Source organism: Megalops cyprinoides, chromosome 19 (assembly GCF_013368585.1).
Source record: "Megalops cyprinoides isolate fMegCyp1 chromosome 19, fMegCyp1.pri, whole genome shotgun sequence".
Classification (NCBI taxonomy): Eukaryota; Metazoa; Chordata; class Actinopteri; order Elopiformes; family Megalopidae; genus Megalops; species Megalops cyprinoides.
In genome coordinates this window covers 13827007-13854871 of record NC_050601.1, presented here as the reverse complement: position 1 = coordinate 13854871, position 27865 = coordinate 13827007, and the positions used below count along the sequence as shown (strand labels likewise).

The 27865-nt window shown below is 43.1% G+C and overlaps 1 protein-coding gene across 1 annotated transcript; it reads left to right on the top strand.

Moving 5' to 3' along the window:
* Positions 1-27865, top strand: LOC118794620 (tumor necrosis factor receptor superfamily member 16-like). Its single transcript, XM_036552875.1, has 6 exons — positions 1-68; positions 3598-3739; positions 11272-11631; positions 20333-20564; positions 22273-22448; positions 27540-27865. The coding sequence occupies exons 1-6, from the start codon at positions 33-35 to the stop codon at positions 27863-27865; spliced, it is 1272 nt and encodes a 423-aa protein (XP_036408768.1). The 5' UTR covers positions 1-32.

The following is a 27865-nucleotide window of genomic DNA, read 5'->3' as shown; positions in this document are numbered from 1 at the left end:
ATATTTTTCAATACACAAATACTAGACGCAGCATGGACACCTTGATGTTAATGATCATATTTGGAACGGTAAGTGATGTTACTCCTCTTTATTCAACTATGATTTCTGGCTGCTCACCCACCGCCGGGGAGAGCAAATTTGTTTTGTTATTTGTTTTCGGTTAATGGTAATTGGGTTGGTTCTGAATTTTCGTAAAAGATTCTGTGCTAAAATACACTTTATGTGGTAAACAGTGACGTCCTAAACTGATACAGAAAAGCTACAGTGAGCGAGCGAAGGGTCCTCGCCCCCTTTCATTCACAGATAATCTTACTCGGTCGCTCTCGTCACTGGAATCGCTCCTACTGTACTTGTTCTGTAGCAGAGAGGCTTCCGCAGGCTGTCACTCAGTCTTTCGCAATAGCGACCCGATGTCTGAGGAGCAGGTGCTTCTGAGAGAGAGGGCGTTTTCTTACTGGGAAATAACCTACAGCTAAAAGTCCAACTTGCATACTAATCACTACCCATACTATTTTACAGTGAATATTTAATAACGAATGTTTTGTGTTTTATATTAAGGCTGGCAAAAGAGGCAAATCTATGCATCGGTGAATTTATAAAAAGGCAGTTGCCGATTGTTTTTTTATTGTTATTTTTAAGAGCAAGAAAAAAAATTACAGTAAATGAGGGTCCGGTGTCCGGCCATTTGAGACTGATAGGTCGTATTGGGCATCTAATGTTCAGACGCCACTTAGAAACATTCGATTATTTCGCAATATTAAGCTTTTGCGTTTATTGAATAACCACTGCTACTGCACTATTTCAGAATGATGAATGTATTACTTTTGATGGTTTACATCATTTCAGACTAAGGTAACACCTTTACTCAGCAAAAGTTTCAATCCAAGTGTGGGACTGTGAGAAATCCTAATACTGCGAAACGTGTGCTTGGATTACAACGCTTACCGACACTGAAAAGAGCATTTCTTTTTTTAGCTTGTTATGTATTATGTGGCATAATGCATTCGCACATGATTGTGATAATTACGCCGACGGTGACAAATCTGACTTTGATAGTTTAAACTGTGAACATCTTAAAACGTCATCGGGCTTTAGAAGGTTACTGTAAAGTGGCGATTTACAGCAATTATATAATTTACAGAAACATTCAATAAGGCACGCAATGACTTACAGCTACAACCCGACCTTAATTTCTGCATCCAATAGGATAGCCGTAAATGTCCGCAAAAACGACGGACTTGTGCAGGATGTTAAGTGGCACGCGCCCGCTTTGACTGAATGAAAACTGATCAGTAAAGCCGATCAGTAGTGCAACGTTCGTCCACACTGGAAGGTGTAATGACCCCCCACAGAAAAAAAAGAAAGAGTTTGATTTGTGCATATTTTACCATTACCATGGCAGTATTCAGTAGGTTATAGACAACGACGTTTTGGACAAATTACTGTGAGCGCTGGCCTGCAGTGGTAGTAGCATGAGTCATCCTTTACATACACATATTATACACACACAAAAACACACACACATATACGTACGTACGTGTGTGTGTGTGTGAACAGCAGGCATAGCTGTCGATCCTGTGTTCCATTGCATTTAAAGAGACGCTACCTTAAAGGAAATGATTTCCCCAAGGCTTACCCAGTGTTGACAGTCCGAGGTCAGTGGTCATCTCCTAAGGTCAAATCCAACATGAACTCACAAAGCCCACAAATCATCTGTGTGGTCCTACTAAGTGATTTAATTAAATTATTTATCATTATATGTATCTATTGCACCAGGTTGTCCTTTTAAATGAATATACCTTTTCAACAGCAAATGAGCCAGGCAGCCAGCACAGACATGAGCATTTCATTAGGATTAAAATGGTGAATGCCAAACACAACACAATGCAGGCCTCAGAAACAAGCTGATTGCTAGGTGAGGAATAAACAAGATTTAAAACAGGTACATTCTTCAGAGAATTGTTCAGATAGATTCATCTCATCTGAACTGCTTTTCCAGCACAATTAGGTTTGTAGTAGCCGGGGATGGCGGTTAGTATGCAACCTCATGCTGCCCTGCAATCGTCAGTTCAAACAGACTCATCCACATGTTACATCAAATACCTGGCAGGTGTTACACCCATTCTGGAGAAGAAACAGCAGCTGATAAATGACAAAATACAAAAGCTCTGGGGTTTGAACAGTTGCCAGAGACGCCTCATTGCTGGAAGGCTTTAGGCATCTTAAATTAATAGCGTGCGTGTAGATTTTGTTGTCAGTTTTCATCAGGGAGAGTCTAATGGAGAAAGGAATTCAGTGTATGATGAGATGATAGAGGTGAGAATGGAGGCTGGGTGTAGGAAAGCAAAACATAAGGCCAAAGCATTTGTTGCTTACCATTTCAATGGCTCTGTTTCTGAATGGGTTGAAGACAGAGAGAAAGAATGAAATTGGAGTGAAAGAAGTGGAAGACATGCTTGATGTTTAATTTGCATAATGGGGTCACAAAGTTATGCATTATATTAGAGTTCCCAGATTTCTAGGGAGAGAGTGTGAATCAGAGAGACAGCCTTGAGCTTGGATTATTTGTGGAGGGTTTTCACAAAAGGACAATGGGTTTGTGTGTGGTGAGTGAGTGTGTGTGTGTCTGTGTGAGTGTGTGAGAGAGAGTGTATGTGTGTGTGTGTGTGTGTGTGTGTGTGTGTGTGTGTGTGTGTGTGTGTATTTGGAAGGGTGGAGAGGGGATCTGTTTTTGCTTCACAACACATTGTATTGTCAGCTTTGGATCTGGCCATGAGGACACTGCCAGCCAAACTGGGACAAGGGACTGTAGTGTTGTCAGGCTGTGTGGTAGGAAACTGGAAGGACAATGTTGTCCCACCTTGACTTTTTAGCTACAGTGCTAGGTTAGCCTGTCTGTTCAACTGTTGAAGTCTGTTCAACTGTTGTCCATTGATGGCTAATAGGCACACTTTTCTATGAGGAAAAATTAATAATGCTAAGATACTTCAGCGCTTCAGATAGTCTATAAGAATTGTTTCCCCAGGTCTTATAAAGCAATTATTTCAAAAATACAAAAAAACCAATGACCTTGTTCCCCCAAGGCTTGTTTGGTATGAAATGGCATGTGAAATGGCATGCTTCAAAACAGAGTGCAAACCAAACGTGAACAGAATGTCGAGCATGCAGAGTAGGCGAATGCACAGCGTCACCTGTGGTAGGATTTCTGGGAGCCTGGAGACACTGTAGAAGACTCAGGGGCAGAGTCATCCTTGACTGAGCTGCATTCTAGGGCCCTCAGTCAAATGACATGTTGTGACGTTGTAACCTGGCCTTTTTGCATCAGTTGTTCTGGCTGTTGGACCATCAGAGTGTTTACTGGGAAATATGTACACATCCCTGTGTCTGTGTCAGTGTCTGCATGAGTTCTTATGCCTCTATATACATCAGAGTCTTTGTGTTTGTTTATATCAGTTTACATTCTTGTATCTCTGTGTATGTCTGCGGCTGTTCTCATGTCACTGTGTATGTCTATGTAAGTTCCTATGTCTGTGTCCACGTTAAGTGTGTGTTTTCAGGTCCCTCTGTGTTCATATGCCCCTGTGGTTGTCACGGCAGGTGGGGACGCTTGCAGCCCAGGAGTTCTGTCCGTCTGGTCAGTACACAAAGAGCGGGGAATGCTGCTTGCAGTGTCAGCCTGGAGAGGGCGTGGTCAAGAAGTGTGGAGCCACTCAGACCGTCTGTGCCCAATGCCTGGACAGTGAGTACCAGTTTAATGCCCTTCACACCTAGCAAGTCGCCAAATGTCACCCAACACCTTACTGTTTCAATTGGAACATTTAACATAAGGCATCCCAAAATGAACATTTATAATCAGATAAACAGACAGACAAACATGTACAATGAATACAGCACACAATATTTAGCCTCGCTGTGGGCCAGCCTTGAAAAGCCTTGATCAATGTTCAAATGAATATAAAGGAATCACAATCTTCAATGTGTACCTTATAAAAGCACTCATGTTCTCCAAAATAAGTCAGATTCAAAGATATATGCCGAAATCTAGCTATCATGTGACCTTACAGTTTAAAATATCTACACTGTTGAATAAATATTCACAGAATTTCAAGAGGTAAATAGGAGGTAATACTACACTTGACTGATTTTTTTCTTAAAGTATAAAGCTGTGATTACCCCCAGACATATATTTCACTTCTGCTTGGTGGATGATCTCAGAAAATGAGAAAGGACCTGGGGCCTTTAATGGAAAAGCAAATGAAAGCAACTTGCTGAGAATAAATGAAAAAGGAACAAGTATATTGTGCATTCAAAGGCATTAATCATATCATTGTCACACATTTTAGTGTCATTGATGTTATTTCAATTCCACTGTGTTCATTGATTTCAACTCTACAATCTCAAGACCAGTGGCATTTTAAAGTATATTTTCTGAATATCAGTCTGTGACCTTTATATTTTATTGCTCCCAGGAATAGGCCTATTCATGACACCAGGCCAAGGATCAAGACTGACAATGAGTCTGTCACAATAAGAAACTGACCAGTAAAAGCTAAATCTATGTAAAACAATTATGCTGTTAATAAAAAGAGTCCTTTATACCCATTCATGAAAATAAACCTTAGTACTGTCCAAGCAAAAGCAAAAAAAGAAATACATACATTACTTTATAGATGCTAGTACTACTATTTGGTCTTCAAAGAAGAATCGGTGTCAAACTTTGCAGCGGCTACACACCTCACGTAAATTTAGTCTGAGCATAGGAAAAACACATTTATAGCCCATTTTTTATGTTTCACTTGCATCTGACTCTGGGATATATCTGTACAGAATCAGATTCTTTATTGTGCGCAGAATACATGTCTTGGATAGAATCTTTTCTTGCTGCTTACTTCAGTTTACAAATTTATTTCAAGTTATCTGTTTCAAGTGGTTATTTGTTTCAAGTCGTATAAAAACTTTGCCATACTCTCAAGCAGACATCTGTGTGTTTACAGCACAGGCTGTTACTATGATTAGTAAGTGCACCCCTTCAGTGCCCCCCCATTTATTTTGCAGATACGCTGAAATATTAAAGGAGGGTGTGTTGCGTTCTGTTTTTGGTTGAAGATGTTCGGTCCTTAGGCCTGCATGCTTGTGTTGTCTGTTTACTACCTGTGATCCCTTACAGTACAGGTGAATGTATGTTAGTAGCAAGCACACAGAGGCTTTTACGCACACAAAGGAAGACCACTGAGCAGAAACACTAAGCCAATAAAAAGTACTACAAAATACCCAAGATTCTTGGAGATTTTGCCTGTTCTGAAATTACATGTGATTATTTGTGTAGGCTCTAAATGTTTCACACCCTGTCTTGCAATGTAGATCTAAGTCCAAATCTAAATCAATGCATGTAAATTTTTCAAGTCAAGATATTTTTGTTTTTGCGCCTGTCAGCATTTTTGCTAGAACAAGAGAAGTATAGCTCTCCCCAGAGTGAACACTGTGTCCTGTGGATGCTCAATTCTACCTCAAAGTGAGAGGGGCGGAAGTTGCACAGTCTCAGCTGACAGGGAGGCTTTTCCCTGTTACTATAAGGATAGTTATTCATTTAGCAGATGAATAAATATAAAGTGACTATTATTGCAGGAAACATGAGATGGAGATAATAGGAGTAACAACAGGCAGCAAACACCGTGCAACACAATCAAGGATCCAACAGGCAGGTAGTCAGTGAAACTACACAAGATGAGGACCTTTTGAGTCTGAGAGAGGAGAGAAAGAGGAGAGGAAAGGCAGGCCCAGCTGTCGTACGATAAGAGGGAGACCAGGAGACTGAAATGGCTTCCAATGTCTGTGATCTCCTCCTTGAGGAATGCCACAAAATCAACTATAAAATCAACTATAGTAAGAGGAATGAGAGACGATGGATCAGGAGGTGATACAGACTGAGGGGAAAATGATGATCAGTTTTCGTGGGCTTTAGATTGCAGTTTGATCCTGAGATCAAAAAAGCACATCTTAGCAGTAGTGAAAGATGGCAAGAGGCAAGGAGAGAGGTGGCAAGGTGAGCAGGGAGCATTTATTTCCTCTCATATCCTCTCCGCTGACCACAGCTTGTGTCTGTCCAAAAGCACTGTGTCTGAGAGGCAGGGACTCAAGGAGGAGGTTCAAGCCTGTCTGGTGACAAGAGGACATAGAATGTTGGGAGATGACAAGAGGGTAGGGGCCGCTGAGTTCACACAGAGATGGGAGAATGTATCACGAGAAGGTATGGGTGCCAAGGACGACGAAATAGAGGGAGATAAACTGCACAGTTTACATAGACTACAACAGAGACTGTACTGTACACCCTGTACAGTTTCGTATGTGACCGCCACCCTGAAACCTGGACTAAAGCACCACAAGAGCACTTACCAGTAGCACTCAAATCAGCCTGTGTACTGGATTTTGTGACTTCTATCCAACAGCCATCATTGCCAGCAGTTTACTACCTGTGGGACTCTTCAGCAAGCTACTCAACCTGAACTATCTCAGCAAGGATAAGCTGTATAAATGGACAATGTTGATAGTGATATTATGTATCACAATTAGTTACCCTAAGTAAAAAGCCACTGTATGCAAAAAATAAGACTTTTACTACTACAATTCAGACCATAGAAATACTCAGAATGTGTGAGAGATAGAGGGCAAGAAAGTAGAATGTGACTGGACAGAGGACAGGAGGGTTTTTACAGTCATCATAAAAGTACATGATTAAGGAAATAAGACATTTTTTTATCAGTGTGTCTGAATCACTGACAGTATGTTGCTCCTTGATACTCTTGATACCTCAACTTTGATACCTACCATCTTTAGATGTTCATGTACTGTCAAAAGCCATGGAAATATTTGTTTCCCAACATTTCAAACTATTTCCCAAGTGCATCATTGTGACTGATAGAGAGCATTGCATTACACAGCTTTACCTGTATATCTCTCTGGGAGGAGAAGTGGGTGGGGGAGGGGATGTATATATTTAGATAGTCTGAAGGGGAGATTAATTTGTAGTTAGAGGCAGAGGGAATGGGTGACATCAGAGTGAGAACAGGAGATAAAGAGGCATCCAACTTTTCAGCCAGTGTAAGCATTTGCAGCTAATTGAATTGAATTCTGCTTTCTGATGTACTCACTTCCATTTGAAGTGACTCAATGACATCATCCATGTTCTTATCTCGGAAGAATTAAGATATTATTAAGATATTACTAATGATTAGAAGGATTATAAAGCCACCATTGCACATTTTAGTCCATTTCCATTCCCACATCTGCCTGATTGTGGGAGGTGAATGTGGATTCTGTTTGGCTCCTGTCCATTTCCCTGCTCACTTGCCCTCCCTACAGTAAGTCCCATAGTTCCTCCCATGCATCTTAGCTGCTTATACCAGAAGCAGCACAGTACGTCTAACAAACACTGGTATAGGCCTCACATTACATTATTTATTTGCCTAGCTGATGTCCTTATCCAGACTTGGCCTACATTTTACATATTATCCATTTACACAGTTAGATATTTACTGAAGCAATTCAGGTCACCTTGCTCAAGAAATAAGGAAGCACTGTTTCACCCAGGATACAATTCTTCTAGTAACTAGAGAAATGCCAAAACCTCTACAGCACACCATTACCTTGCATATTCTTCTGGTCACATATTAAGACCTTCCAACCTCTCAAGTTGCATTTCACTCTTTTTTTATTCATTTAAGACTTTATTGCAGTTCATGTATCTTGATCTCCAGTTAATGGCAATGTTTGTGTCTCCAGCAAAGTCCTACTGTAGCTGTTTTAATTGCATAGTCTAGCTTATACACACAGCGTTCTCACATTAACTCAGTTACTACATGAAAAATATGCAATTAACAATAATGGACTTGAACACTGAGCTTCTCCTTAAAAACCGAGTTTTTGTATAGAGGTTATACACTGTGCACGGATGTTTTGGTCAGAAGTCCCTGAACAAGATTTACGGGATACTGTTACTGGGATACTGTTGTCTATCACATCCTGCCTCCATACAATCTCATCCTCAGACTTGTCCCCTATTGTATCTCACTGCGAGGCCGAACATTCCACTTCCTGTCTCACTGCAATCACCTCACCAGCCTCCCTCCTTCTGCCTGCTACAAACATTATCATCTTGTAAATATTAAGCATTCTCTCCACCCTCTTGGTGTCCAGGGAGAGTGGAGCTGTTTTATTGGAGAGCTCAAGTTGTGGAACTGAGAGTAGGGAAGCAGGGGTTCAGATCGAGTACATATAGTCCTCTGTGGCACCTTCAGAGGATGCCAGTACAATGCCCTCACACTGACTGGAACAGCATGGGCTATTTCATATCAGGGCCCATTAATAAATCAAGTAAAATTGCTGCAGTGCAGCTGGAAAGCAGAGACACATGATTAAACTACTCAAATTGTAAAATCTGTTGAATAGAGTGTCAACCTGATAGACATCACAACAGTTGCATCAATGGTTCAATGCATCCACGAGCGGCAATTGCTCTTTCCAGATTAAAGTTTATAATTAGATCAGGTCTTCCCAATCTCTCACCTGAGCAGAATACCTGTCCTCAAAGGACTTTGATTTTATTGCAGACAAGTACAAAACATTTACCAAACTGCTTCATCACTGAACATATAACCTCAGAGCCCCTGATATCTGGCATATTTGTATTTGGATTTGGATATGTAAGCACTCTGCAGACAGCAGATGGGAGGCTAGGCTGAAATGTTGCAAAAAGCGAAAGGGGAAAAGATGGCGTAGATGACTTTGGAAAATGATATTAAATTACTTAGCTGGTTTTTGAAACATTAACAGAATGGAAAGATAAGCAAACTGTGACAGTGTAGAGAAAAGAAGCAGATCACAGGAAAAGGAACGAGTAACAACTCAGCCACCCCAAACCCAACTGGGAGACACAGCTACGCCCTCCTGCTCAGTTGGTAATAGCATGTTCCTGTCACGCGATGGAACTGAAATAGCAGGCTACTAAAGCCTCTGCTATGTTTTGCTGATCATAAAGAGCACAATCTGCAGCTGTGGCTGGACCATCTGAATGTATTGACATGCATTATTGATGGGAGGCATTACGGTAATGGACTTTGAAATTCAAGGGGGGGAGGGGGAATTTTGGGGTTACAGAACTGCGGGGCAGGCTGCAAAGCACCCCTCCCAAATTTACAGTGGTCCCTATGATCGTGTTCATCCAATTAACCAGATGGAGCTGGCTGTGCTCTGGGACGACAGGCCTATTGTATTTCCCATGATATATCCCCTGACAGCCTCTCTCTATCATACTGCCCTGGAACAATACACTCTGGACATATGGCTACGTTTAGACATGTTTACGTAACATCTGTATGGGAATATGTGCGACTAAACTAAAAACAATGTGGGCTTGTCAATAATGGATTGTCAGAATGCATCAAAAATTTGATCGAGTCCAAGTGTTCTGGCAGGCTACAAAAGGTTATGTGTGAGTGGGCCAGTTGTGGCTGTAATGATTTAATTCTGAACTGAGGCTGCCAAACACTGCCCTGAACTGTATTTCATCTGCCCAACTCACAGGAGAGGGCTAGATTAGAAACATGGCCCTCACAGGGCTTCTCAGGTTTAGGAAGGAGCATAATGCCTTCCATGAGCCACCATTTCTCATGGAAACACCAGCCCGAATGTTGGCGTCAAGTTGTGTCACTTTCCTCTAAACGTGTCACCTCCACTTCCATGTGTTCCAAGGCCACTCTTGCATCACCTCCTTTCTAACACGCCAGAGTTTGATCTGTGATGTTGTGTAAGGGCAGAATGCAGCTGAAAGGGAAATGGCTTTTTTGAGACAGTTCTGTCCGACTGATCACAACAGCAGTTAATACAGTAAAAGCTTACCCCCAAAAGCACCCACATGCATGCACACGCAAACACATGCAAATACACACATAGCCCCCCGCCTACAAAATCCAAATGAAACAGCACTGCGTTTTACATACAACGTGCTTGTCTCACTCCCTACTAGAAGTGAACCGCAAAGAAGCATTGTGCTGTGCACTGCTGGATATTGGGTTTAGTTCAGCTTCTCACCCTCCTATAGTACTCTAAGTAGCCCCTCCCATCCTGTACTGCTCCACCACAACCGCTCAAAGACTCTACTGTTGCAGTGTGCCTTTCTAATTTTATCCCACCACAATTCCATAATAAGATGAAATATTGATGGCTTATTTTGTACAGCTAGGACCTCTCTTAGAGCAAGCATGTATTGAGCTCCTTCCACCACCCCATCATCCTGAGAAGGTCTTTGGCTCAAAAATTCGGGCTGACAGTGTTATTGGCTGCTATTTATGTAATATTAGTACCAGTCTGCAAAGAATGACATAGCTTGAAATACTTTTACCTTAACCTTTCCAACTTAAAAACGGGGCATAGAATTTCATCTCCAGGGATTTGTAAGATGGAGTTAATCAGCAATCATATTGTTTTATTCTGACAACACTTGGCATCAGACTGTATGCTGGGGTTATTTTTTGTGCATATATTCATGACAATTTTATCTGCCAAACAGGAGTAAATAGTTTAGTAGGTTGGGGGCAGCTAAACAATTTGCTTTCCCTTGGTCATTGTAAATAAAACAGTACATATTCAAACTCATTGTTTCAAATACTGACTTAAATGCTTTTTAATTTTATAGTCACCACTATTGTAGTTGTTAAGTAGGAGCAAAATACTCTGAATATTTTGTAACTCTTTTGTGATGTCTTTTCATTTTTAACTTGCATTAAACTTTTGTACTTCATAAACCCCTACATCTAATTAGAGGTTTGCGTGGTGTCTATAGTAGACTATTGCTTTATTTCCATCTAGAGGATTCATGGTTTGGTCGATGTGGTTACGTCAGGCCTCACACAACCTCACATGGTGACAGCACTGTTGCCTCACAGCAAGAAGGTCCTGGGTTCGAATCCCGGCTGCCCCAGGTCCTTTCTGTGTGGAGTTTGCATGTTATCCCCGTGTTTGAGTGGGTTTCCGCTGGGCGCACCAGTTTCCTCCCACCAGCAAAAAGACACACATGTTAGGGTTAATACTCCTGTCAGTTCCCTTGACCAAGGCACTGACAAAAGAACTGGAGTTGGTCCCCGGGCGCTGCACTGCGGCTGCCCACTGCTTCATGGGTCAAATGCAGGAGACGAATTTCCCCACGGGATCAATAAAGTGTACCATGACAATGGGTGTCTGAGTCAGCTGCCCCTGCCTCTCCCCCCCTCCCCGCAGGTGAGACCTACTCAACAGACTACAGCCACACCGAGCCCTGCCGGCCCTGTTCACAGTGCACGGGTCTGCTGCGCATGGAGACGCCCTGCACTGACACCAACGACGCCGTCTGCGTCTGCGACTACGGCTACTACCTGAGCGAGCTGTCGGCCCGCTGCGAGCCGTGCACCGAGTGCCCGCGGGGCCAGGGCGTGCTGGCGGGCTGCGCGCACAACCGCGACACCGTCTGTGAGGAGTGCGGGTACTTCACCTACTCCGACCGGGAGAGCTCGCTGGACCCCTGCCTGCCCTGCATGGTCTGTGAAGAGGAGGAGGTGGAGATACAAGCCTGCACCCCGACCAGTGACACCATCTGCCACGGTGAGCCTTCCTCCCTCACTCTCCTGTGTCACAGGGCATGCTCTTTTTAGCCTTTTTTTCAAGTGTTGTTAACATTTATAGTGTGCATGTGTTATGCATGGAACATTAATATTTGTGAATATGTGACCCATTTGATACTTGCAGTACAAGTCCTAAGGCATTGAACACCTCACATATTGAGGGTCATTAGGGGTTGGTCCCTTTTTATATGCCTCTTTGAATGCTGGTTTTTAGTTAAAGCACAGATCACAGTGTGGTATGTAAATTAACCAACTAACCAGCCACAGTCACTTGTCTGACAGCACTGCCCTGTTCCAAGTTATCGTGTTCTAGCGCACTGTATGTCACAGAGAATCAGCACAATCCAATTTCCTTCTTTAGGTTCATCCATCAGAAATCTATGTTTTCCTCACTTGCCACTCCCTAGATAACATGGACGATGTTGTGAACTGATCTCAGGCCAGCAGTTTCTAGCAGCAGGAGGAAACTGTATTTTTTTTTTTGTAGAAAGCGGAATGGCCACTGCCTGTTATCTTTAATTCACATGGCAAAGCAGAGCCGTGATTATCACTAAGGTCATATTTCCCAGTGTTTGCTCATTGGATGCACACATGCAGTGCCTGTGCACCCAACCCCACTCAGAAACATACACAGAGGGTAATGGCTTGTGTCATTTGGTGGGCCAGTGTAGAGACGGGAGCATCTCACTGTTAATGGCATTTACACTGCAAGTTTGTCTTTTCATCAGCGTGTGGGTTGACAGGCCATTGCTCAGGTCACATGAGTGGAATTCCGCCCACTGGCTCGACGCTAAAGCCTTACAATGTGAGCTGGTGGGCAATCCAGGGCATCCAGGAGATTGGCTCAGAGTTTTGAATTGGCGTAGTGTTGGGAGACCAGTACATGAGTGTCAATGAAATAAGATCACTGTGGCTAGGCTGGGTGGTTTGTATAGCTAAAGTGAACAGTTCACTGCAGGATAAGCCAATACTTTCCTCAGATTCATCACTAGCTTCATCATCACAGAATGAGATCCATGAGATGGTCTTTACTGGAATTTTACTTCTTACCTGGATTACTCAAAGGTATGTTAACCTCTCTGTTGTCTAGATTGATAAGGCATGATGTCATTATATTGTTCAGACTGTCATTTAATTAATCAGTAATGAGGGCAAAGCTCAATATTCTCAAGTGATAAATCAGATTACCCTCATTATCTGGGGGATGAGCTTTTGTGAAGAAAATCTCTGTTTTCATGACACGCACCCTGACACAACAAATGAGTGTTAATGAATAACAGATCTGCTGAAATGTGACCTCAGGGCTGTGTGTCTGTTGAAATCTATTGTAAAGTTGTTTATTGGAAAAATGAAAGTGTAGGATCAACATCAGAGGCAACTGACTCCCACAGGGTCATCGAGGGACAAAATATAGAACATCTTGTAATGTCTACAGCACAGCATCCCAGGTGAAATTTCCAAAAAAGCAGTGCAAAATAATTCTCCTTAAACTCAGATCGGACAGGCTCCAAGTTCACATCCTCTGTGAACTTCGAGATAAAACTTTCCTCCTCCAAGCTTTCAAGATATGACAGATGATTGTACATTCACACACTGATGGGAGGAGTGCATGCAATAAATAATAACACAGGAAGTCATTTTTCAAAGGAGTTGATGGGGCCTGAAATCTGCGTATAATCTGATTAAATGGTGTTTTTTTTGGTAGGTCAGCTGCATGTGCAGTGTTGCCAGGGTCTGGAAATCTTTTGTTCGGTGTGATGGCCAGAGGGCGTTAGGAGGGCAAGTGACATAATGGTGCAGACTCTATCAAGGCTGAGAAACCGAGCGATCACCAGAGCAAGTTCTCAACCAAGTAAAGGGTAGCTCAACCTAGTCTGTTGTGGTCAGGGCAACAGTTGGCTGAAAGGACCTGCACTCAAAGCACTGCAGTGGGTCTTTTGGTTTGGTTTGTTTGATTTTGTAGGTAGGTAGGTTGTTTGTATGGTCATCCATGCTCTGGCCACGGTCTCAGCCAGATGGGAGCCATGAATTGATCCTCTTGTATGGATTGTCATTTTTTGGATCGCTTCCTTAGCACTCATTCATGTGGGGCGTATTGAGGAAGGAAGAGACCGAAAACAGGTTGCAGTGTGAATGGTTAAATTACTCCACACAACCCTTGTTGGCTCTTTTTGTCTATTCCCAATCTGCTCTTGCTCAGGCCTGAGAATCAGTGGGTGCAAACAGAGTTGTGCAGCACTTTCCCACTCCACGCCAGGTACCTAGTGCATTCCCTCAGATCATAGCCTCTCTGAACCAGTCTAATGGATGCAAACCTCAGGAGCTGACATGTAGGGTTTGAAGTGCTGAGTTATAACATTTGTCAAAAGGAATCACTGACTCTACGTCCTTCTGGGAGTAATAAAGTGGACATTCAGGGTTCACGTCCACAGTGCAGGCGTAGCCACCATATACTGGTGCTCTCAAAGGTCTGGTGCTCAGCACAGTCCAAACCTGTTTCATCATGTGAGGTCAGCTGCTGACAGACCTTTTAGGTGACAATATAGTATAAAAATTTTCAGCTTTTTCCAAAGACCCAAAAGATCCCAGCAGTCAGAACACTGATTCTTCAGGTGAATTTTCAAGGAGGAAGTACACTACTCAGGCAACAGTGCCACAGCCAAACCAAAAGTCATGAAAGAGGAGCTGATTGTTACTCAATGACCACATAAATTGCTCTTTCTAGACACGCTGACACAGTTGACTAGGCTGTCTACATAGGTCTACAGACATACTGCTCTATAGGGGGCAATGCCCTCCTTGTGTGACATCATGAATAACTTAACAAAGATTCTCAGGCTTCTTCATTCTCTGTCTGACACAATATAAGCCCTGTGGTCTGCTGGTGAGCAGAGTGACTGCTTCAAGCTAGAAGTGATGGGTGGTCTTTTCCCTGTTCACATCTCTGCATTCAGAGGCCTCATGAAGCACCATCAAACAATTAGGTCCTTGTGCTTGTCACATGGGACTTTTAACAGTCTGCGGCCTTCTGGAATTCAACCTGTTTTCTCTTTTCACTGACAATTTTCTGCTTTCAAATTCCTTATGGCTGGCTCTGTCCACCATACGCTCTGACTTGTGTGGGCTTGTTGTCTGCTGAACCCTTGTATTTGGTGAACAGGAAGGAGGTGTTTTATGTTCCATGCTGCTATGGACCCCAGCATGAAAACAGCACAGCTCAGCACGAGACTGAAATTGATTCAAATGGTTATCATATTTTTTGAGATTTCATTATAAAATTACTATACATATCTTTTGGAGTTGCAGACCAAGCATTAAAACCACATTGTACCTTCTTTGCACAATGAGGTCCTTAGCTAAGGTTGTATGTTTCTTTATGTCTGTGCACCCCTTGGGGGAGGAATCATTAATAGTTTAGAGTCACAATGCCTTCTCGTGGAATTCACTTCCATCAATCTACTGCATCAAAAATGAAAAATAAGTGTCTCTCTTGACAGCGCATTCACAGGCTGAATGGCACTGTTGCAGGTGGTGATAAAGTATTCATAAGGCTCTTTCTGTCTGCAAATGGGTGTCCTGACTCTCTCATGTTATGAGGAAAGAAGGGGGATTTTGAGAGGAAAGGGAAGGAGGGAAAGGCAGAGAGAGATGCAGGAGGAGGACGAGAGGGGGAGGAGAGAAGCAGCAGATGGGCAGCTGAGAAGTGTGCTGGATCAATAAAAGCGATGGGGTTTCTCCGGTGCCTGCTTAGGATTCTCTGGGTGACCTCTGTGAGCAGTGATCACATTCTGCCGCAGAGCACACTCACTCCAGCAGAGCCCCACTTAAACACACGCACCACCCTGCCCCCACCCCCTTTTCTTCTTCCTCCTCTCTACCACCTGACTCCCTCCAACCCCCCATCCTCCCTTGCCTCAGCTCTCATCCTGTCCCGCATGCTCCTCTCATCTCTCCTGTTCAGGTTCCTCACTTCCTCTGCCACAGAAAACAGCAGAGCTAATCCTTGCTGCCATCACTGCACGTGATTGTCAGAACAACACCAGAGAGGCCCAGAGAGCCTGGGAGGTTCTCAGTCACCGGGCAGCAGTAATAGAAGAGAAATCTAGCAGGAATATCTCTGACAGGGAATATTGGCGATTACTATGAATGGCCAAGATCATAACGAATAGCACATGTTTCCAAACAGCACATTTCTGCAGTTGTGTTACAAGCCGATAGTTCGACTTGCCCGGCAAGCACACAAATACAGACCATTATGTTTTGCATTGCTTTACTTTGACAGTAAAGCAAAATCTTTAACGTAACAGCTTCCCAAGAGATCAAACACTGTGGTCCCGTCAGGCCTATTTCATGTCATGTCAATGACTCAGTGATATTTCCTGTACGTGTGCTTTACTTGAAGATCACTCATGATTGTCATTTCCCTGGGATCAATGACAGCCCCAGAGGGCCTGGAGCAGTGAAACAGCTACTGAGCAGTTCCGCTCAGTGACAGGGTCGGGTGCCACATGACAGCGGCTAAAATAGAATGAAAGACTCAGCAATCTAACAGTGCAGTAAACAGAGGAATTGTTGAATTAATAAGTACGAGCAAAAGGGGGGGGGGGGGGGGGACAGAGTTGAATGTAAGGGCATCTTCAGCATGTTAGTGTGTGAAATATCCATCTCCCTGTCCTCCTGTGATTCACTGTTTGTGCATTCAGTAAAGAGGTTTACTGCATTCATCAAACTCAGAAATTTTCACTCCATTTTAAATCATTCATTGGGTTTATGTACCTTTGCCCTATTCTTTGATTTAACATCCAAGGCACAGTTTTTTTTTTTTGCTTTGACAGTACCTAAAAATCTATGAATGTTTAAATTGAAATACAAAGCACAGCTCCATGCTGCAGTCAATTGGTCAGAACATCACGCAACACAAAACAGAAAATAACAACAAAGACATAAAGCATTTTAAATGCACCTGTTAATAGGAGCATCAGAGCCTTGGCGGGATGGCTTGGGTTTATGGCCCCTGAGCCGTAAAACACACCGCAGAGCTCGAAACTCCGTCCCCCCCCTCCTCAGCCTGTACCTGCCAGTGCCGCCTCTCGTTTTTACTGCACTGCACAATCTCCGAAAGGTGAGTCATACTCTCTGGCTGCAGCAGAGTGTCAGGGAGCTGGAATAATGTGAGACGTCCTGGGAGGGGAGAGCGCTGCGCGACATTTTCTGAGCCGCATGTGTCTGCTTCTGCCGCGGCCCCGACGCTGGCTTACCCCCCGACAAGCATTCCTACGGCACTTTGAATAAAAGATAATCACGTACACACCTTCAGAAGATACCCAGCCGACCAATACAAAAATTGAAAATCTATGGTCTGAGGGGACAAATGTCCTGTCCTGGACTGAGCTGGTGTTAATGATGTCTTTTATACTTTTAAAATACTCTATGTTAGAATAAAGAGTCTGGCAAAAAGCTGTGAAACAACAAACCCCCAATAACATACAGATAGGAAATGCATATAGGTTAATACAAGACTGGCATAAAGTTTTGTGTATTGTGTGTGTGTGTGTGTGTGTGTGTGTGTGTGTGTGTGTGTGTGTGTGTATACGCTGTTGCTGCTTCGAATTTAAACCTCGCATCAGTGTAGATAGACAGTGTAGACACATACCAAAGACCTACAGTTGAATCCACTAATCAGACACACAGTAGTTACAACTTGTGCACATTTTTTAATGTAATGTGTACACCAAAGTACACACTTGCACACTTGTTCTGAAGAATTACAGAGTTTCAAAAGAGCGTAAAACATATCAGTATCTATATGTTTCCCTTTCAAGTCTGAAAGAAATGAAGTGAAACAGAACTCATTGAGGAGATGCTGGTGATGTGAATGCCTTTGACAGGAGGAAATAACGATGAACTATAAGGCATCGCTCTCTCTCTCTCTCTCTCTCTCTCTCTCCCTCCAACATCTGAGACATGCTCTGCACTCTCCCTGGATTGGGGGGAGGGGGGTACCCAGTGGGGCAGGTCTCATTGTGTGTTCAAACCTTTTACTGCAGCATAATTACTGCCACTAATCAGAGCACTTTATAGCAACGCTTCCGTTCACTCTCTCTCCCCCAGGAGAGCCCAGCCACTGTTTCAGCCCGATGAAAGAGTGAGAGACAGAAAGAGAGAAGCAGAGAGCATGAGAGGGAGAGGGAAATGAAAGGATGAGATATAGAGGAAAATTGAAAGGCGAAAGGCTAAAAAAAAGTGAAAAAAGGGGTTGATAGAAAGCGAGATGAGATAAGGAGATGGAGCAAAGTGGACAGGAGAGAATGACATTGAGAGTGAGAGATAGGGTCTCTCTCAGTGCAGCATGACTGATATTGACTTCACCCCCCCACTGAGCAGATGAAGCACTGAGTAAGCAGACAGAAGCTGTTTGGAGGAAGGGAGAGAGGGTATCGGAAACACAACTGAAGGTTAACAGGCAAAGTGCTCTATATGAAAAGACCGAATGTACTGTAAATAAACACTTTTTTTCTGCAACCATTGATGAACACCTTTAATGAGCTCGGCCCATAAAACACCTTTTCAAATTCAGGGTGATTAGGGATTCAGGGAATTTTTCCAGTCGTCAGACGTCTATTGGAACCCATTTTATGTTGCACTTTTGTTGTTATGTTTTATAAGCATCAGGGTGTAATTAGCTTCAAAAGCAACTGCTTGAGAAAGAATGCAGACCGCAAAAACAAAGCCAGAGATTTGAATAGAGCCATGAGTGTTCTGCCACTGATGTCCTGCAGACAGGAAACAGGTATTTGTGCACCACAAAAAGTCACAGAAGCAGAGGCAGCAATTATAATTTATAGTTAGGGCAATAAAGCTGCGGGTTATGGTGTTTAATGTCTCTACTTTGAGTGGAAAATAACAATGCATAACAACACCTCAAGACCGTACAGTGCTACAATGTCAATGTCTCCTTGAAGAATGGCCTGGTGAAGCCATTTCCTCTTTCTTGACAGCAAGAAATTAACACATAAAATACAACAATAAATACATAACCTTAAATGGGTGTGCTTAGTATGCATAGTAATGTTGCCAGTTCAATTCCCCACTTGGGCACTGCTGCTGTACCCTTGGGCAAGGTACTTAACCCACAATTCCCTCAGTAAATATCCAGCTGTATAAATGGATAACATTGTAAAAAAAAAACTGTAACCAATGTAAGTCACTCTGGATAAGAGTGTCTATTAAAATGCCAAAAAAATGCCAATAGTGTGCTGGCCTGGCTATAGGACTAGACAGCACAAAGGATTCAGCTGAATTAAAGATGTGTTGTTCTGTTGTCCAGACGTCCCAGGAAGAGCCCCTGATTCCAGTGGTCATCTTTTTATTGAGTCATTGGTACACCACTATCCGCAAATCACACCCATGCATAACGAAAGCTAAGAGTCCACATTTTTCACAGGATTTCAGCTCACTTCAAGTTATGCTTCACAGAGGTTTTGTAGTGTTGCAACGTCTCGTGCAACCATGGCATTAAAAAGATCTGGTATCTGTCAAAATAAAGTGTTTACCCCACAGCAATGGAGCTGGCCCTGTTATCACCAAAGAAAAAGGAATTAATAAGTCCCACAACTGCAGAAATTGGGAGTCATTTCAAAGTCTTTAAGAGGAGCTGGGAAACACTCTAAAGGGAAAACAGCGCTGACTTGAGAAATTGAGCACAGGCCGAGGGAATGTGTTGTTCTGATGCCTATAACATTAAACCCATTTGAGCCAGATGTATTAATCAGCCATCCCATCCTTGTGGATTTCATTTGCATGGTAAAGTATTTCACCATTCTTTCACCATCCTTTTCTGTTATAAAGCTCAAACCCTTCTGTAACGGATTATTTTGTGGTGACATACTGTATGCAAACAGTTTTTGCAGAAGGGATGCTCCTCATTGACTCATTGAATTGTTGTTCTCACTGAGGGGCAGCTCTTCAGAGAGAGCAATCAAAAGTTACTCAATGGTGCGAGCATGCCGAGTCAGCTATGTCTAAAAAGTGCAAAGAGAGGAAAGGCCAGATTGGGCTCCTCCATGTCTGATATGAATTCTAACACAGCAGATGCAGTTATTGCCTGGGCTGCCTTTGGGCTCCTAGGGTGGATGTGTTGCAGTGGAATTCTTAAGTGCCTTTTTATTACCATATGATTCAAACATGGAAAAATGGAAGGATTTATCTTATGCACCTAATGTTAATTTTTGCTGAGTTTGTTAAACTGTTAGGTGTGCTGAAACTGGGACATCTTGATTAGCACTAGTGGAATGGGTTTCCCAGTCCCCGTTTCAGCACTGACTGAATTCTGCACTGCAGTCTGCTTGACATGTATGCACTATATAGAGCTTTAGGATGCTCTGTATGGAAGGTGTCATTGTGTTGTCTTCCATTCCCTCACAAGGAGGGTTACTTGGTATTTCAGCTTGTTGAGATGGAGTATAAATCACCCTCTGGCCCATTTACTTCAGGTAGCAGAGTTCATTAGCTTGAAACACAATGCACAACAACAGATATGGCAGATGTGGTTTCTGTGCAAATTTCCACAAATTTGTACAGTGGACTGTCCTTTTCTTCGAAGTTCGTCAAATTTTTCATACAAAAGTTTCATAGAAAATATAATCTTTGCTTATTTTCCTGCTCCTGCTGTTTGTCCACAGATCCGTCCCTTCCTACATCCTCCCCTTCCCCCTCCCTGGGTCCCTCCCCGTTCTCTTTCACGGAAGGCTTCCGGCCTGAGTCCACCCACAGCCCCGCCCCCACCGACGGTGGCACGACGGCCAGCTCCACCAGGGTCCTCACGCACGGCTTCAATGAGAACCTCATCCCCATCTACTGCTCCATCCTGGCAGCTGTGGTGGTGGGCCTGGTTGCCTACATTATCTTCAAGAGGTGAGGCTCTCTATGGAGCTAATGATCATGGGAAATAAGCAAATGGAGAGACACCGGATAACTAGGACACACTAGAGCTGAGAGCCATTGACACAACTGAAGATAAGTAGCGATGAAGGAGTGAACCTTCATGAACCCCGTAAGTGGTGGAGCTACAATGTCCTGTCAATCTCTAACCCATATAACCAGTAGCACCAAAATCAAAAGAGCAAAACACCATACTATTTTGATTTTGGTGATTTTGGTTCAGATCAGTTCACAACATACAGTACCAGTCAAAAGTCTGAACACAACTTTTATTCTTTATTTTGACTATTTTCCACATTTTATAATTATAGTAAAGACATTGAAACTATGAAATAACACAAATGGTATTATGCAGTGACCAAAAAAGTGTGAAACTCAAAACTCTTATATTTTTTATTTCACTATTTACATTTGTCTAAGAAACTAATTTCAAGTGTTTAAGTGTAAGTAAAACGTCTTTGAATGCATGCGTCCGACTATTTTAATCAGGTGTGTCCAAACTTTTGACTAGTACTGTATATTCCCCATAATGTGGAGCTCACAAAGCCTCACCTCTCCATCACTAAAGGTAGCAGAGACTGCACAAAGGGAGCATGGAGCATGCTTGACAGGTGGTCATAATGTTTTGGCTCCTCAGTTATGTTGTAGAAGGTCTTACTTGTATCCTCTACAAATACTTATCATATGCAATGTCTGGACTGCAGTTCAGGAAAGTGTAAAGAACTACTTCAGACTCTTATTTTGTCTTGATTGCAAGAAGTTATCTCACTGTGTGTGTGTGTGTGTGTGTGGGGGGGGGGGGGGGGGGGGGGGGTTCTATCAAGTGCCATTAACAGTGACTGTGTTGAATAAACCCAGCACACATTTTCAGACTCTGTTGTGCTGCCAAGTGACTGCTTCCTTGTTTTTCTAATCTGCACTCTGCTTTCCATCCATTCAAATCAACCTCATCCAGACAGTTAAGAAAAAAATGCTGATGCAGCTTGAGTAGAACCATCAGCTCTGGGTGCTGATGGAGATGGAGGTTATGAAATATTCAAGTCAATTGTTGGAGGGCACGACATTGACCCACTTTTACCCCACAACAGCAACTGCTGGCATGGTGACTCTGGAACATGCATTAGAGGAGGCAACTCACATCAACCTAAAAATAAACCCATTTAAAATGGCATTTTATTTTTGTTTGGATCAAACAGCAGTGGTGTCAAACTGTGCAGACTGGTAATAATCTCATTGCTAGCTCTTCTCCTACACAACAAATCGTGCTGTAAGACTGTGACAGACTGAGAGATAAGGCAATGTGCTGCCTGGCATGGAAACAGACTTTCGTTCCCATATGCATGACTTGTCCCCTGCAGACAGGGGTCTTTATACCGGCTGCAGCCAGGATGGCAGTGTGGTGAGCACTGAGCTCAAACAAGATAATTATGTTGCTGTCCCCACTAACCATTCAGCTATATAAAGTCATGACACTCATAAATGTAAGCTACATAATCTATTGGTGAGAAAACAACTAATGCAATGCTGTGACAGTTTAAACTCATTGATGGGGAAGGTTAAGCTGAGTTGTTCACAGCCACTGGAGCTAGCCATGTTGCCAGATTCAGTTTTTTTTTTTTTTTTTTTAGTAAGAGGGAACTTAAAGGGTGTTGCGTTCTGCTTCTTCTTCCATGTGGCACAGGTGGAACAGTTGCAAGCAAAACAAGCAGGGTGCCAACAACCGCACGGTGAATCAGACGCCTTCACCTGAGGGGGAGAAACTGCACAGTGACAGCGGCATCTCTGTGGACAGCCAAAGCCTCCAGGAGCAGCAGCAGCAGCAGCAGCAGCAGCAAAGCCAGGCACAGGCACAGACAGGTAAGAGCTCGGCAACCCACTACAGACACACTCTGGAGCTGACTATATGGACCAAAGGCACAACTGTCTGTCTTTGAAGAAAGCTGTTAATGGCAATTAAAATATCATATTAAGAGGATTCTGCTGGCAAACCTAAACTCACATGAGTATTATCTCAGTGGTTTGTGATCACCTGTTGTTGGTTGTCTGCATAGAGAAACACAGAAGTGATCTGGAAAATGCATGATCTCTGTTACATTTCAGTGTGTGGTACTTTGCTCAGGAAATTTTGAAACATTTTGCATATTGAAATTTTGCCATACATTTGTGTTAGCCTTATCTGGCCTGCAATTAAAGTCACAAACCTGGGTAGACCTGTCTATTACAATGTTGCACCCGTAAATGTCAATGCTGCTGTAATATACAGTAGCACCCTCATATTGTAGCTCCTCATAACCCTGTGGTTGTGATGCTGGTTAGTCCATCCAGGTGGACTGCATGCAATAAGTGGTAGAAAGACAACTGGTCCATAAAAATTCATAGTGAGCAAGAACAGATGATTCTTGGAAATAGACATTGTATGGCAAATTACAAAGACAGTCTTGGGAGTCAGAGGAATGTGAAGTGTTCTTATGCTGTACAAGTGGTCAGAAGGGTACTCTACAAACATGAAAACAAACACTGCTTTCAACCTAGATGTCCTAAAAGCAGGACTTTCAACACTGTGCAATGGTATCAATATGGCAATTTAAGTGCAAAAGGGGATTTGTCTCTGAAACATAACCACCACATTCTGAGCAGGAAAAACAACATGATAAAGCAAAAAATGACTTGCATGTCTGTAACAGCTAGTTACTAATGTAACTAAAATAAAGTAATAACACGTGCACACAGCATTTATGTATTGTATAATGGGCCAAGAAAAGAGAGTGCTGCCTGATGCAAATACTCAAAACTGCACTGTGCCAGTTCACAGATTAGCCTTTCAGAGTATGTGTAAAAGAATGTTAATTGCCCTGAGGTGAGCTAAATTAGGCTCCAATCAGGATCTCGGTTTTCAATCTGAGCCATCAAAATGGCTCAAGACAACAGACAGCAAAGAAGATGACATCCACTTACACATTACTGAGCATTCATCCTCCTGCCTCCATCACTGTCAGTATCACGGCAGAGGGTGCAGATGCTCTCCTAGTTCTGTGCCTGCAATGAGCTAAGACAGAGAGACAGGCTGGAATACTTTCTATGGCCCGCAACTGTCTCTCTCAATCAGATCATTAAACCAGTCTCATTCTGCAGTGGTATTGCAGAATAATACCAGAGGGGAAAAAAATTATCATTCATGCTAGTGTTGTTTGGTCCTGTTTGAAACAAGTTGAAAACTGAAAAGTTCAAATGTGCAACTGAAAAGGTCATTCATGGATTTTTCAACACGTGTGTGATTTGTTCTTTGGTTCTATTGGTCAGAATATTATTGCATGATTGGCTTGTTTTGAAGGAATCCACCGGTTACCAATTTGTCCGATTGGCTCATTAGCAACTGTTTTGTGATGAATCCCATCCCAGACCTCAGCCGGATGCAGGCTGGAAGAATTTGGTATGGCAGCAGTGTTAAATGGGTGCTAATTAACTCTAGCGCAATCTGTTTCTGGGGGACACATTTAAGTACAGTAGAGCATGCATAAGGTAGAGCCTGGCTCCACTGTGGACTTGAAAATGTCTGTGGGGTATAATTATGTGCTTTAAATCCCCATGAACTCATTTTTTTTCATTAAATAGACCTTGACTGACAAAGAGAGAGAGAGGTGTACCCATCATCCCCAGTACTGAGGCAGCTAAAAAACAGCCAATTAAAATTTAAAAGAAAAATAAGAGACCGCAAATCCCATGTTCTTTCTCCAGCGAGCTGGAAAGGATTTTAGAGTGCACGCCTTCCCACAGGCACGGGAGTGGAGGCAGCGGTCTCCCCCTCGCCTTCCAACGTCGCATCGCCCCCATCCCGGCTCCCACCTCCAGGAGGGTGTTTAAATTTTAAAGATCGAGGTGGGAAAAAAAGCATCTTTTCACTGATCGCTTCACTCTGCCCCTCGCTGACCTCATTTTAACACGAACGCAATTTAGGTTAACTGTCATTCAGCTATGTCTCGGGCCTGATGGGAAACGCAGTGATTCCTTGGGGCTGGATGAGGGTGGGACACATACTGTATGATCGAGAGAGACCCGGACACCGATCAAACAGAAGGAGAATCTTTGTTGAGCACTGCACGGGGTGGCCAGAATAAGGCACAGACAGGGCGTTCAGCTGCCCCAGGGTTACAGTTTGAAAAGGGAATGCCACTTCATGACCTTGTCAGCAAAGTCACACATCTCTGCTTCCAGTCTTAACCTTTTAAATGGCTAAGAGCAAAAACCAAGGAAATGACACACCCTTCCCAAACCGCTGACATGGAGAACAGTTTGGAGCATGCCCTGAAGAACCGGTTTGTGTGAGTCAACAATCACATGACCAAATGGGTGATCATTATTGCTGGTACTTGCTATCCCCAGAAACAGGATAGAGGATCAGGTTTTCTGCCTAAATCCCAAATTCATACATTATGTGAAAAATGCTAAAACAGATCTTGCCCTAAGGCCCTGGATCAGTCTTGTGTGTGCTGTAATCAGTCAAAATTTCAAAACAACATGGTATGCAGCTCGATTATGATTGGTTGCTTAATACCCCTAATGCTAACACTAATGCTAAATACCCACCACCACATCTACTCACCTGATTCTTTCAAGCTTATTCTGTCTCTCCGGCTTTGCCACATCTTACTATATCATGCATTATGCCTTACCCTTACTGAAAGTTTCCAATCAAAGCTTCACAATCTAACAGAAATAAAGACCAGAAATAAATAAAAGCGCTATACAAATAAAATTGAATTGAATTGAAAACTTCCGAAAATATTTCCATGAGCTGTGAAGATTTTTGTAGTGACTGTCCAGTCAGTCACAGCTGCATCTCTTTGTAAACTCGAGGCATTCAAGCTTCAGTATGAGTGACAGTCTTCTTAGCTAATAGGATTCAAGATTTCCATTTCAGTCTGAGTATTTGTCGCCATTGACAGTCTTCCACAGCTATTCGGATGCAGGAAGTGTGATTGACTACATACGTAAATATGTACTGGAGCTGGAGCAATCTGGTTTTTCTGAGACCGAAGAGGTCCTATTGTATGCCGATTACGATTATATATATTCACAAACTGTATATAACTGCATGTATTGCATAAAATATTGTGAAAACAGTACCTACGAGAAGGAAATAGGTTAGAACAGTTTGGTCCAGAAAACCTAAATACATTTCAGTAGATATGAGTTTCCAAAAATGTCATCACAAGAAGGTTTGATGTGGTAATAGCAGTACTTTTATTTGGCTTGGAGTCTGATGAAGGGATTACACCTGGTCGTGGGCCGAGGTTGTTTTCCCCACCTGCATGTGGACATCATGAACAGATTAAAGAAAGGGGGGAGATAGGGTTGAGGAAGGATGTGTGAACATCTGACACAGAAAGGAAGTGGTAAGTGGGATTTTTATAGACAAAACCAGTTTGTCTAGATTTTTTAAGGATAATTCTTATTGACACCTTAATGACTACCTGACTTTGTTGTCATCAGCTGAATTTTTTCAAATATATATACACACATACACACACGCACGCACACATATATACATAATATATCTTGGAGTGGACATCTTTGATCTGTTTCCAGCAAGTAGGTTCTTTCACATATCAACAGAACTGTGTCTGTACAAGCCTTTTGAAGCGATATGCTGTTATTTAAGGGAAGGAGAAAATACACATGGAAAAAGGAGTTTTTTTCAGTGAAGTTTATCAGGGGTGCTAACAGTCACTATGGAACAGGTCTACAACAGATTCCTTTATCCATCTGGGTAATTAAAACAGCTAAATCTTCCCCATTTAAACACTGGAATGTTCATCATGGCCTCTGTGCTCCCAGGTCTACCAAAATTAAAGGCTTCACAGCCTGGTTTACACAGTATGATGGTGCTTGCACTATGTGAGTCCGCCAGTTGAAAACACCTCTTTGTTCCCCTGAAGAAGGGGGAAGTACTACTGTAAAGAATGTGAATAATTTTTCTTGTGCTGCAAAATGTAGACAAAATTGAATGAAAAAAAAACAGAAATGGAAAAAAATATTGTGGAAAAGCAGCCCCAAGCAAAAGTTCAGCCTGTTGAGATGACATTTATGTCCTCTGTGGAAATAAAATCAAATATATGATAATTGAAAAGGATACTTTTAGCAACATTCATTACAGCTCATCCCAGCGTAAAAACAGTATGAATATGATAAGACTGAGCTGATGGGAGTTGCCCTGCTGTAGCTTTAAAGCCTTTTTATAAATCATTCAGAATCCTGTAGAGGCTGGCTTGCCTAAGTCATCACTATGAAAGCCCAGACCAAGACTGGGAAACTGTGGTCCTCAAGCGGCACTGCATTCCACAAGCGTTTCCATGGTGTCTCTCAATTGACGGCAGATTGAGAGTTGGTGGGAACGGGGACATGTGTCTTTGCTCTCACTCAAATACTGACTGCAATCAAATAATTCAAGGTGGAATGAACAGAATCCATGGGGCCCTTGAGGGCTGTATTGGCAAATCTCTTTGGGAGAACAGACCCCTGATACTCAGCTCTGGTGGTGGAGAGTCTCAATCTGTTCTGTCTCACGGGTAACTTTTGGATGTTTCAAAAGACCACACACAAAACAGAGGAAATCTGGGGTTTTACACAGAGTTTTAAATCCAGTGCTCATCATTTTGTCTTATGGGTAACTTGCCTGTTTCCAGAGCACATAGATTCAAAAACCAAGTAGAATTATGTTGGCTGTTGCCAGTTTTAAATATGGTTATCCATCACAAAGAAAGAAAGCAATTATTTTCTTGTGTTGTGTTGCCAGAGTGGGGGATGCAGCATCAGTTTCCAAAATGCTTCTGCCTTGGGCTGATTCTTCATGGCAAAGACCAGACATGCACATGCAGCTATTCCCACCCCAACCCTGTGTTGTTTATTTTCCTTCTCTCTCTCTCTCTGTCTCTCTCTCTCTCTCTTCAGTGGTCAGGGTGGATGGGCCCAGCCTGACTCTCCCACTCCATAAGTGCGAGGAGGTGGAGAGGCTCCTGAGTGCCGGCGGCGGAGATGAGGAGGAGGGGACAAACTGGTGCAGCCTGGCCGGGCTGCTGGGCTACGAGGAGGAGCACATCGCCTCCTTCCGCCAGGAGGACCACCCCGTGCGGGCGCTGCTCTCTGACTGGGCCAGCAAAGACTGCGCCAGCGTGGACGCGCTCTGCGTGGCCCTGCGCAAGATCAACAGAGACGACATTGCCCGGAGCCTGACCTCTCACCCCCACGCCGACCCCACGGCCACCTCAGCGGTGTGA

Bases quoted from the DNA above. Each gene is read 5' to 3' on its own strand.
- LOC118794620 (XM_036552875.1), top strand. From the start codon at position 33: ATGGACACCTTGATGTTAATGATCATATTTGGAACG. The intron at 69-3,597 runs GTAAGTGATGTT...TTGTCACGGCAG, and splicing joins TAATGATCATATTTGGAACG to GTGGGGACGCTTGCAGCCCA. The intron at 22,449-27,539 runs GTAAGAGCTCGG...CTCTCTCTTCAG, and splicing joins CCAGGCACAGGCACAGACAG to TGGTCAGGGTGGATGGGCCC.